General features: G+C 45.0%; 1 protein-coding gene across 1 annotated transcript; it reads right to left on the reverse strand.

The window, feature by feature from the left end:
- Positions 1-2,479: 2,479 nt before the first annotated feature.
- LOC120400014 (olfactory receptor 51G2-like) lies at positions 2,480-3,415 on the reverse strand. The gene has a single exon (XM_039528392.1). It carries the CDS (start codon positions 3,413-3,415, stop codon positions 2,480-2,482), a length of 936 nt encoding a protein of 311 aa, XP_039384326.1.
- Between the last annotated feature and the right edge of the window lie 9,211 nt (positions 3,416-12,626).

A 12,626-nucleotide genomic window follows, 5' to 3' on the forward strand; every position in this document is an offset into this window, starting at 1 on the left:
CAATCAGGTTCCTAAAAGAAGAACTTTATTATAAAGAAAAAAAGTAAAAGAATCACACCTGAAAAATCAGGATGGAAGGTAACTTTATAAGGTAGGAAAAAGATTTAAAACACAGAGGACTCCCCTCTAGACTCAGTTTCACAGTTACAAAACAGGAATAAAACTACCCCTTAGCAAAGGGAGAATTCAGAAGCTAAAACAAAAGATAACAATGCATTTCTTTGCCTCATTTACAATTTCTGTAATTCTTAAATGGATTATTTCAGGAATATGTTTAGGAGACGGGGTTGCTTGGTTTCTCTCTCCATCCGGAGAGGGAACAAATGAAGAGCACAACCAACCCCCCCCCCACCCGAGATTTGAAAGTATCTTCTTTCCTTATTGGTCCTTTTAGTTAGGTGCTAAACAGGTTATTTGAGCTTCTTCACCCCTTACAGGTAAAGTGATTTAGTCCAATACCAGGGAGGGCTTTTATGTTACCCTTATCTGTATGTTTATGACAGTCAGTGTGCCCGGTCCCCTTCTATGGCAGATAACCCAGGAATATCATCTCAATTGATTAGACTCTTCCAGTTGGTATGCATACTTCCACCTTTTCATGTTCTCTGTATGTATAAATATCTCCTGTCTGTGTGTTCCATTCTATGCAGCCAAAGAAGTGAGCTGTAGCCCACGAAAGCTTATGCTGAAATAAATTTGTTAGTCTCTAAGGTGCCACAAGTACTCCCGTTCTTTTTGCGGGTATAGGTAATGATTTCCTGCTGTGACTAAGCAAAATTATGTTGGAGATGTGTCTTGCCCATGTGATTCCAAACCCCAACTTCTCACCTGTGATTTTCCACTAGCTGTGCTGAGGGCTGTGTTTGAAAAAATGGGTTTCCCTCCACATGGCAGACTCTGTAAAAGACTATGAAAGGAACTACCTTCATTTTTGCTTCTTTCCTGATCAAGCCTGTGGACTATGAATGTATATAATGGGAGCATTCTAACCAATGGACTGAGGTCCTTCCAATGATTAGGAAGCAACCAGAGACTTCTTAAGCCTACAGCTTATTCCATCACTGCTACAAACCTGAAATAAGAACTTTGCATTTATTGTACGTATTTGACTCCTTTAACCAATTTTAACTCTCATCTTTCTTTCTTGCTTGCTTTTTATAAATAAACCTTTAGCTTATAGATAGCAAGGGATTGGCATCAGCATGATTTTTGGGTAAGATCTGAGTTATATATTGACCTGTCTGTGCTGCTGGTCCTTTGGGATCAAATGAACCTGTTCTTACATTAAATTGGTTTTAAAGAACCACACATCTTTCAATCTAGTGTTTTTGATGGGGATATAAGGACTGGGATATCTAAGGAAACTGCTTTTATGACTTCTTGTTAGCCAGTGTGGTGAAGCAGAAGTTTATTTTCCATTTCTGGTTTCGTATGTCTCACTAGAGAATAATCACCAGTTTGGGGGTCTATCTACCCTATTTCTCAGCAGTTTGTCCTGAATTTGGTATTTGCAGTTGTGACCCTCAAAAGCACAATTACATCTACCCCGAGAGCCCAGGCTGCTGTGGGGATTCCCAGACTCTCCATCTTCTCTGGGGTTGCAACCTGAGGGGCAGAGACATAGGATGACACATTCCCTTGTCCCCCCTGTCCCCTGCCCAGGGCAGCTGGATGATCCGGGGCTTCTCACAGTGGCTCTGGCTCTGTGATCAGCTCTTTCCATGGCCCAGCTCTGGCTTCTGGCCTGAACAGGAGTTTGAGCCTCGGTGGAAGAGGAGGAGCATGGGGTAGGACCTCCAAGTGGAAGAAGGGGGGCAGGAGGTGGGGTCACCGAGGGAACAGGGCTCCCGGCCTGTGTCCCGCTTTTGCCTGTTCAAAAGGTGCTCACCCTACACTGAATGGGCTGGGCTGGGATAGGAGCTCGCTGGGCCTTAGCTGAGGCCAGTTTCCACAGTTTGCAGTGGTGGCGCAGCACAAATGAAGCAGAAGGGAAGGGAACCTTGGCCTGAGTCTCTTACCAGGACTCTTGTGTCAGACCATTACTCAAACATGCAGTTCTGCCCTGCCTCAGTGGGGAGTGGACTGAGCAGCTTTTTTTCATAGCCCTTGGATGTTTAGCCAGACATGGGACAGTGACAGGCCAGGTGTATTGGGAAAGAGCATTCACATCCCTTCTCTTTATTGACTATCAATGGGAATTGTGAGGTCAGTAAAGCAACCAATACGGCTCTTTATGGGTGAACATCTCACCAATCCCCTGGGTCTCCATAAACACAGTCACTTTGTAAATGCTGCTGCCTGCCTTGGTGTCCCTCCCACAGAGTCCAGTCCTCCCTCACCAGCCTTAGACCATGTCTGAACCTGTCTACAAGTGGAGATCAGTAACTCATGTCATCTTGGATGTAAGGGTCCAGGATGCAATAGGTGGCCCATTTTATTTGTCTCTCATGTCACTAGAGCCAGGTGGTGAACTGACCCTTCACGTGATGAACACCCTGATTATCCTCTCACGAAGGTGTTTGCTTTTCACGCTGTACACAATTGGGTTCATCAGCGGTGGGAGAAACAAGGAGATGTAGCCCAGGAGAATCTGAAGTAACGGTAAAGAGCCCTTCCCAAATCTGTGTATCACAGACAAACTGATCTCTGGTGTGTAGAAGAGCAGGACGACACAGAGGTGGGAGACGCAGGTGTTCAGGGCCCTCAGACACTCCTTGTGCGATGCGATGCTCAGCACCATTTTGAGGATCATCACATAAGAGAGGAAGATGAGCAGCGAGTCCAACCCCATTGTTAAGAGTTTAGTAAACAATCCATAGATGCTGTTGATTCTGATATCAGAACAAGCCATGTTCATGACCTCCTGGTGCAGGCAGTAGGAATGGGAAAGAACATTGCCTTTACAGTATTGGAACCGTTTCAGGAGCAAGGGAAGTGGAAGTATTACGACCATCGCTCTTATCACAGCCACCAATCCCATCTTGGCTATTCTCGGCAGGGTTAAGATGGCAGCATATCTCAATGGGTTATGGATCGCAATGAAGCGGTCAAGGGCCATCAACAACAGCACAGAGGATTCAATGCACTGAAGCAAGTGGATGAAGAAGAGCTGGGCTAAACATGCATCGAGGCTGATCTGCCTAGAGTTAAGCAAGTATATGCCCAGTATCGTCGGAATGGTTGTTATCGATATGCCAAGGTCTGTGAAGGCCAACATGGAAAGGAAAATGTACATGGGCTGATGGAGGCTTGGATCTGTTTTTACGATGAACAGAATGACTGAATTTCCTACTATTGAAATAACATAAATGAAGCAGAATGGGACAGAAATCCAGAGATGTGCGTCTCCATGGCCCGGTAGCCTGGTGAGAAGGAATATTGCAGAATTTAATTTGGTGTTATTGACATCTGACATAATGTACTGAGCAGGTCTGAGGAGTTCTTAAATGTCCTTCCTAAAAGAAAAATAAAAGGTGATTGGATGATATTTAGGAAGAAATCATTCTGCTTTCATTGCAGCTCTACAGTCTGCCAGAGCTCAAAATAAGCAAAAATATACTGTTGGATTTACATGGTTCTGATTAGTCAGACTGGATCAGACTTGTAGTCCATCTACCCCAATAACCAGTGTCCATGGTTAGATGATTTGGAGGAGGTGGAAGAAGCCCTGAAATAGGCTGCTATGAGTTAACCTGCCCCTAGGGAGTTTCCTGCTGACACCCACTAGTTAGACATATTTTGTAGTGTAAATCAGAAAGGTTTAGAACCCCGTCAAAACTGGCTGTGAATTCCACAGCCTACTTGAGCACTTTATGATTTTACCATTGTGACCTTTGAACATAAAAACATAGGGACAGCCATAGTGGGCGAGACGAAAGGTCCATCTAGTCCAGTATCTTGTCTTCAACAATGGCTTATGCGAGGTCCCCAGAAGGAATAAACAGAACAGGGAATCATCAAGTGATCCATCGTCCATTAATTTATGTAGTGCTCTTTTGAACTCTGTTATACCCTTCACACACACACCCTTTCTGGCCCTGCAATTCTGAGTGTAGCCCCTTGTATCATGACATGTATGTAAACACATGGCAAGTGCATGGTGAAAACGGTCATTGTATTTATCTGTCCTGCACTGAAGCTATTTATAAATGCATGTTATTGCTTTATTTTATATCCTTTTTTAAAATTTTCTCCTCTACTGAGAGTCCAAATTGTGCTTTTGCCTATTTGCAACACAAGGGATACATTGTTAGGAGAAGTTCTAAATTGAATAACAATGATATCTATAGCCACACGCCAGACTTTCATGTGTAAATTCAATCAGAACCAGGCTCTATTAACTCTCCCTTACTCTGGCCCCCAAGAATCAATCCAAGAGAAGCTGAAGCGCTTTGCCTGGCCAATGTTGGCTGAATCTAGAGAGTTTGGTCAGCCTACAGGCGGCTCTTCATCCTCACAGGACCTGCATCCTCTCCCCATGCAAGGGTTGGTAGTTATCTGGCCCGAGATGATGGGCATAAGTTACATACAAACACGATTACACTCCCCTTTGCTGCTGAAAAAAAACAGATGAGTGGTTCTGTTCCATTGTGACTTTGAAATTGCTTTTGCCGATTAAATTTCCAGGACCAAATAAACCTGAGGTGATTTGGAAACTAGTCTCTGATATTTCATGGGGTCCTCTAACTCAGCCTCTGACAGGCTTGGGCCCGAGAACATGGCACCTCTAGAAAAGGAAACCCTGGAGAAATCCTGATTTGGGGCATCAGCGTTTTAAGACTCTGAGCTCTCTTTGAATGTCAGGTTTCTCTGTAGCTTGAAGAGCCCACAGTGGAGCTTGAGCAGATGTAAGGGAGGGGTTCCCAAGCTACTCAATGCTGCCTGCCCTTCAGCCCCGTCACTGAGTCACCCCAACAGCCCAGCTGAGTCCTCTGCTGCTGCTCAGAACATCGACACATGTAAACAGCTCACAGCCTTTTCACTTCAAGTTTGCACTTGAAAAATAGTGAAACCTGCCAACGTACCCAATTCCTGCTAGAAGGGGAGCTGCTGACACCTGAGATCTTCACCCTAAAGGACAAGGAGTCATCAGAGAGGTTGCACAGGCAGCAGACAGTATCTGTTCAGATAGGAGGCAACTGTCTATATAAAGCATGCCGGCACATTCCCTTGGGGGCCACTTGGCCATCAGGGAATCTCAACTGCTTGGCTTCCTGTGAACCAGCTTTAACCCTCATCACGGTCAATGACAAATGCAGGAGGCCAAATCACAATGGGGGAGTGGTGGTGCTACCCAACCGTACTGTAGCACCAACCCTGAGCAGGATCTATTCCTGGAATCCGGGTTGTTCGTGTGATGTTGATTAGTCACACGGCTCCCTCGGGGACACTGAGTGATAATGATGATGCTGTCACAGCTGCATTTTTGCTGAAATTAATAATAATAATAATAATAATAATAATAATAATAATGACAAACTAAGGGTGCAGGCGAGGGAAGGGAGAGTCCACAATGCTACATACATGGAAATTACTCTTGGATCGTTATTGCCCTGGGAGGTTGTGGAATCTCCATCACTGGAGATTTTTAAGGGTATGTTAGAAAAATCCCTGTCAAGAATGGTCTAGATAATACTTAGTCCTGCCATGAGCTCAGTGGTTGAGACTAGATGACCTCTCGAGGTCCCTTCCAGTCCTACAATTTTCCCCGAGAAATAACAGGGGGACCCAGGATCCAAGGATCCCCAAAGTTATGTACAGATCTCATGATCCTCTGATAGCTCGGCCCACCCACCCACAATCTCTGTACCTCTAGGACCCTCTCTCATCAGAGATGTGCTACCAGGACCTGTTACAGCAACCACAGCCTGCAGGATCTGCTGACGGGGCCTTGTGCAGGGTGGCGGGTGCTGCACAGAGATGGGAAGGCTGGTTACAGTAGCTGATGGGCACAATACCCCAGCCACAGACTGGTCAGGAGGTTTCAACCTTTCCCTGAGTGCAGCCAGAGACTCCGTCAGTGTAACCTTCATTTATATTATGAGGACGAGGCAGATGAAAAGGCTTCAATTTCTCTTGGGGATCCAGGCAGCTGCAGCCAAGCACTATCATGGCAGCTGAGCTTTCAGAGAAAAATGATGCATTTTTCTCTGAAAACTCACCCCAAAAATGGGTGAAAGGAAAAATTTTAGTTTTGATCTAACATTGTGTGTGTGTGTGTGTGTGTTGTGGGGGCGGGGAGGAGAGACCCTCTGTCTTCCAGCCCAGCCCTAGCTCAACCCATGAGCCTCTGTGACTCCTGCTATAGGACTACACCACTAGATGGCAGCACTTGCCTCTCATCTGCCTCCCACACTCAGCACCCCTGGACATCTGCTAGGGTGGCTATGCCAGCTCTGTAAAAGAGGGATCCCCAGGAAAAGACGTGTCTGCAGCAGCCCATCCGTCAGTGGACAAATTTAAGAACATAGAAAGGGGGGAGGAATAGCTCAGTGGTTTGAGAATTGGCCTGCTAAACCCAGGGCTGTGAGTTCAATTCTTAAGGGGGCCACTTAGGGAACTGGGGTAAAAATCTGTCTGGGGATTAATCCCCCTTTGAGCAGCAGGTTGGACTAGATGATCTTCTGAGGTCCCTTCCAACCCTGATGTTCTATGATTGGGTCACATCAGTGCTCCATCTAGCTCAGTGTCCTGCCTTCTTACAGGGGACAGTGCAGATGCTTCAGAATGAAAAAAACAAAATGGGGCAATTATTGAGTAATTCACTGCTTCCATCTTCTGTCAGTTAGAGGTTTAGAGACACCCAGAGCATGGGGTTGTGTCCCTGAGCATCTTGGCTAACAGCTATTGATAGACCTATCTTCCATAAACTTATCTAATTCTTTTTCGTATAGTTACTCTTCTGGGGTTCCACAGGGTGACTGTGCATTGTGAGAAAAAGGACTTCCTTTTGTTTGTTTAATAACTTCACTGGGTGACCCTTCGTTCATGTGAAGGGGTAAATAACACGTCCTTATTCACTATCTCCACAATCATGATTCTATAGACCTCTGCCATATCCCCCCTTAACCATCTCTTTTCCAAGATGAGCAGCCCCAGTCTTTTTAATCTCTCTTCATATGAAAGCTGTTCCATACCCCTAAACATTTTTTGTTGCCATTCTCTGTACTTTTTCCAATTTATAGAATCAGAGAACCATAGAAAATTAGGGTTAGAAGAGACTTCAGGAGGTCATCTAGTCCAACCACATGCTCAAAGCAGGACCAACAACAACCAAATCATCCCAGCCAGGGCTTTGTCAAGCCAGGTCTTAAAAACCTCTAAGGGTGGATATTCCACCACCTCCCTAGGCAACCCATACCTTTTCTGTATTTTTTCTCATTCAAATATTTATATTTTTGAGATGCAGCGACCAGAACTGCACACAGTATTCCAGATGATATTTTCTGTTTTATTATCTATCCCTTCCTAATGGTTTCCAATATTCTATTAGCTTTTTGATTGCCAATGTACGTTGACAGGATATTTTCAGGGAACTATCCACAATGACCCCATGATCACTTTCTTGAGTGGTAACAGCTAATTTCGATCCCATCATTTTGTATATATTGTTGGGGTTATGTGCATTACTTTGCATTTATCAACACTGAATTTCATCTGCCATTTTGTTGCCCAGTCACCCAGTTTTGGGAGATCCCTTTGTAACTCTTTGTAATCTGCTTTGGATTTTTTTATTTTGAGTAGTTTTGTATCCTCTGCAAATTTTACCATTGTTACCAAATTTCACTGGTTACCCCCTTTTCCAGGCCATTTATAAATATTGTGACCTCATGTCTCTGGGTTAGCCCTCAGTGGAAATGCCAAGGTCAGAGCAGGCTACAAACGGGAGAGCAGATGCTCCCAAGACTGGTGGGTAACACTAAAGTTAAACTCCTCAACCATTCACAAACTGCTTCTGATCCCCCACACTAGTTGTCAAGAAGTAAAAAAGAAGTCACACAGCCCCCTGTATTGCATTTCAGCTTGTGTCTCCCAATCAACACATAGGTCCATACAGTGAAATGTTCTTTAAGAAACTCTGCTCACATATACAAGGTGTTCTTCTGACCCCAAGGACTCAGCCACGTTACCAAGTCAGTGTACGTTTGGATCTTACCCAAAATACCATGCTGCCTTTAGTGTCTAAAACTAAAGGTTTATTATAAAGAAAAAAGAAAGAATATGAAGAGAGATGTTAAATGCGAAAAAAGTCACATACATTCAAAGACTTCAAAGTCCATCAGGTTCCTAACAGTATTGGTGAGTTTGCTGGCTTGCAAGTCCCCCTGGAAAACATTCACAGGTTAGATGGGTCATTCAGTCCTTTGTCCAGGGCTTCTTTTGTACAAAAGTTACTTCAGAGTTTAGAAGAAGCAATGAAGACAAGAAGCCAGAGTGAAAACAAAATGGAGAAGATGCAGTTGATTTTTAGTCTTTTGCCATGCACCCTGACTTCTTTTGTTCCAAACACAAGCTGTCCAGGACATGAGCCTTAGAGTTCTGTCCATAGGTATGCCCCTGAATGCCTTGTTGTGTGGTAGGGTGTGTGGGAAGTGGAAAAAGGGATAAAGGGAATTTGGACACAGACATCTTAGTTTTCAACAGAATAGAGCAAGAGTCAAGCTAACTCTAACTCTAATAACTCGAGACTTTAAGGCAGGGCCTGGACGAGTCGGAAAACTGCATGAGATGCTATTTGACCTTGTGTTAGATAAGAATGTAACACAGACTGTAGCAGGAACTGTTGAGTAAGATATCAGGAAGGAATATGTATAAACAAGATGCGGCTGTTGATCATTATTGTATGCAACAAAAGATATAACTGCTTGCCCTAATTGTTTATCTGGCGGAAACCTGCCTAGGAAGGGGGAATCCCTGTCCGTGCACACTCTCCCCCTTGCAAGTGCTTGAGAATAAACTGTCTCTGACATGTTGCAAACAACTTAAGAGTGAAGACTGTTTTTTTTTCCACAGGTGTATCCCTTGCCTTCTCTCAATGGGCCAATTGTATAGCAGATATCCCTTGATGGGCCACCAAGCTGGCTAGGATTGCATGGTTGTTGAACACCTCAAAGAATTCTAATAGATTGGTGAGGCATGATTTCCCTTTACAAAAACCATGTTGACTCTTCACCAACAAGTCATGTTCATCTATGTGTCTGACAATTTTGTTCTTTACTATAGTTTCAACCAATTTGCCTGATACTGAAGTCAGGCTTACTGGCCTGTATTGCCATGTTTGACTCCAAAACCTTTTTTTTTTTAATTAGCATCACATTAGCTATTTTCCACGCATCTGGTACAGAGGCTTATGTAAGCCATAGGTCACATGCCACAGTTAGTACTTCTGCAATTTGGTATTTGTGTTTCATCTGAACTTTTTGGTGAATGCCATTTGGTCTTGGTGGCTTAAATCGGTTTCATTTACCAAAACCTCCACCATTAACACGTCAATGTGTGGCAGTTCTCAGATCTGTCACCAAAAAAAAAAGAAAAAGCTCATCTGTGGGAATCTCCTTCACATCCTCTGCAGTGAAAATCTATGCAAAGAATTCATTTAGCCTCTATGCAACAGCTTCATTTTCCTTGTGTGCTCCTTTAGCACCTCAATCATCCGGTGGCCCCTCTCCTCGTTTGGCAGGCTCACCACTTCTGATGTGCTTTGTAAAAAAATATTGTTAGTGGACAGTTCTGGTCATGCAGTTGCTCAGTGGAAGAGACACTGTTTCCCTTTGCACTGGCTTACAGAGCCTCCTGTTGTAAGGAAGAGGGTTATGCCACAGATAGCCGGACATACCAGTGATGGGCTCGCAGAGTCACTGGTATGTGAGGCAGAGCTCAGACGCTCTCTCTTCATGTTCAGTCATGAGACATGCACAAGCTGGGGTAAGGAAGGCCATGCAAATTCTCAGTAGAAAGGGGTGTGACCCAAGCCCACTTCTGAATACCTACTTTCTCTAGTGGACCCAAACAACCCCCTCCCCCAGATCCAGCTACCCCCAAACTTGGTGATGTTGGAAATTTGGATGCAGGCTGGGAGGTCTATCTCCAGCGCTAGAGCAGCTGTCATTGCTCATGGACAGGTTGGGAGTCCTCCTCTACTGGAACAATCTAAGGGAAATTTCCAGGTAGGGAGCCTTGTGGAATCTCCCTTCACTTCCCTGGCCTGCTGTGACGTTATTGATATAAATTGGGACCATATAGAACATGGGTTGCAACCAAGGTCCTGCAGTGGCACCAAATCTTAGATAAAGGGGGTCATCTAAGGTGTCGAAGACCAGATTATGGGTTGCTGATTATAATTATGCTGTCTATATGTCTGTATCATTTGTAGTTAAAGTTATAAGTATTGGCTCTGTAATGTCTATAGTTTGTATTCTGCTCTGCCTCTGGGAAGTGTCCCAGACAAGCTGATGTTAGCCCGGCATAGCTGGCTTGATGGCCCATTAAAGAGCCATCAGCTACACAATTGACCCATGGAGAGAAGGCAGACACGCCTTGTGACTCAGCAAAGTATGCAGGGACTGGCCCATGTGACTCCAGACTCCATATTTTTGCTGTAAATTTCCACAGTGAAGACAAAGAGATTCTTACACCTGGAAAAGTCTATATAAGCCTGATGCTTCATCTCCATCTTGTCTTCAATCCTGCTTCTGACCTCTGGAGGAACTTTGCTAAAAACTGAAGCTCTACACCAGGGACTGAGGACCCATCCCAGCGGGGGATGCATTCCAGAGACTTAAACTAAACCTGCAGTTTACTCCAGCACTGCTGCAAGCCTGAATTAAGAACTTTGCCATTACTGTATGTAATTGATTCCATTTAACCAATTCTACCTCTCTTCTCTACCTTTTTCCCTTTGTAAATAAACCTTTAGATTTTAGATTCTAAAGGATTGGCAACAGCGTGATTTGTGGGTAAGATCTGATGTGTATATTGACCTGGGTCTGGGGCTTGGTCCTTTGGGATTGAGAGAACCTTTTTCTTTTATTGGGGTGTTGGTTTTCATAACCATTTATCCCCAGGACGAGTGCACTGGTGGTGATACTGGGAGACTGGAGTGTCTAAGGAAATTGCTTGTGTGACTTGTGGTTAGCCAGTGGGGTGAGACCAAAGTCCTTTTGTCTGGCTGGTTTGGTTTGCCTTAGAGGTGGAAAAACCCCAGCCTAGGGCTGTGACTGCCCTGTTTGAGCAATTGGTCCTGATTTGGCACTCTCAGTTGGGTCCCGCCAGAATCGCTCCGTCACACCTGCACCCTAAGTTTGTAATGTAGAACAGGGGGCTGATGGGGAGAAATCACGTCCTATATTATTATTATATTTTATTTTATTTCAGGAAGATCACAGCTGTGACCGCATCATTGTTATCACTCGGCTGCCCCCGAGGTAGCCATGTGGCTAATTGGGATCATACGAGCAGTGATGGGAAGCTAAAATTCCAGAAATAAAACCTGCAGCAGGGCTTGGGCTGCAGTCCAGTTATGTAGCATCACCGCATGTCCCCTGTGATTTGGCCTCCTGCAGTTTGCCCTTGGCTGTCACAGGGTTAAAGCTGGTGCACACTAAGCCAAGCAGCTGAGGTTCCCTGATGGCCAAGTGGCCCCCAAGGGAATGTGCAGACAGGCTTCATAAACACAGTAGCCTCCCTGTCTGAACAGATACTGCCTGCTACCTGTGCAACCTCTCCGATGACTCCTTGTCCTTTAAGGTGAAAACTTCTGCTATCAGCGGCTCCTCTGCTAGGAGGAATTGGGTACGTTGGCAGGTTTCACTACCTTTAAAATGCACAGTGAAGAGGAAAGGCTGCAAGCTGTTTCCATTTGCGATGTTCTCTGAAGCTGCAGAGGACTCACTGGGCTGTTGGGGTGACTCAGTGATGGGGCTGGAGGGCAGGCAGTGCTAGGTAGCTTGGGAACCCCTCCCCTACATCTGCCTGTGCTTCAAGCTACACAGAAACCTGACATTCAAAGCAAGCTCAGAGTGTTAAAACCACGATGCCCCAAGTCAGGGTTTCTCAAGGGGTCCCATTTCTAGAGGTGCCGTATGCTCTGGGCCCAATCCTGCCAGGGGCTGAGGGAGATGATACTCCATTGAATTTCAGTGACAAGTTCCCAAATAACCTCAGGTTCATTTACTCCTGGAAATTTAAACAGCAAATGTATTTTCAAAGGTTTTATTCTCTGGCTCGATTGTGAATAAAGGAATTCAGAGCTGAGTTGTTCTGTGGTAACTGGTCCGATAGGGCATATTTCTGTTTCCTTATTAGCTGAGGGCACCAGCCTTTCTGCCCTGTAGATAACCTTCACAGTTACAGAGCTACCAGTGTCTCTTCCCTCTCTCTGGTGCCAGATGTCAGGCCTCGTAGCCTTCCCTCTCACAGGTCAAATCCCTCCATTCTCCCACCCTCAGACTGGGCTCTAAGCTACAGCACACTGCGGGTTGACTGTGCTGCCGAGCAGATCCGAATGGGCTCAGCCCCTGTGGTTGACATGTGTGTACTAGGGTACAGATGTGTAAATCTTATGCTAAAACTTTTCATTATATCAAAAGCCAGAAGCAGAGCTGTTAGAATATCTGCAGGAAGGAGCT

The sequence above is a fragment of the Mauremys reevesii genome, linkage group 1 (genome assembly GCF_016161935.1).
Source record: "Mauremys reevesii isolate NIE-2019 linkage group 1, ASM1616193v1, whole genome shotgun sequence".
NCBI classification, from domain to species: domain Eukaryota; kingdom Metazoa; phylum Chordata; order Testudines; family Geoemydidae; genus Mauremys; species Mauremys reevesii.

What these genes read in the sequence shown, in the direction of transcription:
- LOC120400014 (XM_039528392.1), bottom strand. Translation starts at nt 3,415, where the DNA reads ATGTCAGATGTCAATAACACCAAATTAAATTCTGCAATATTCCTTCTC.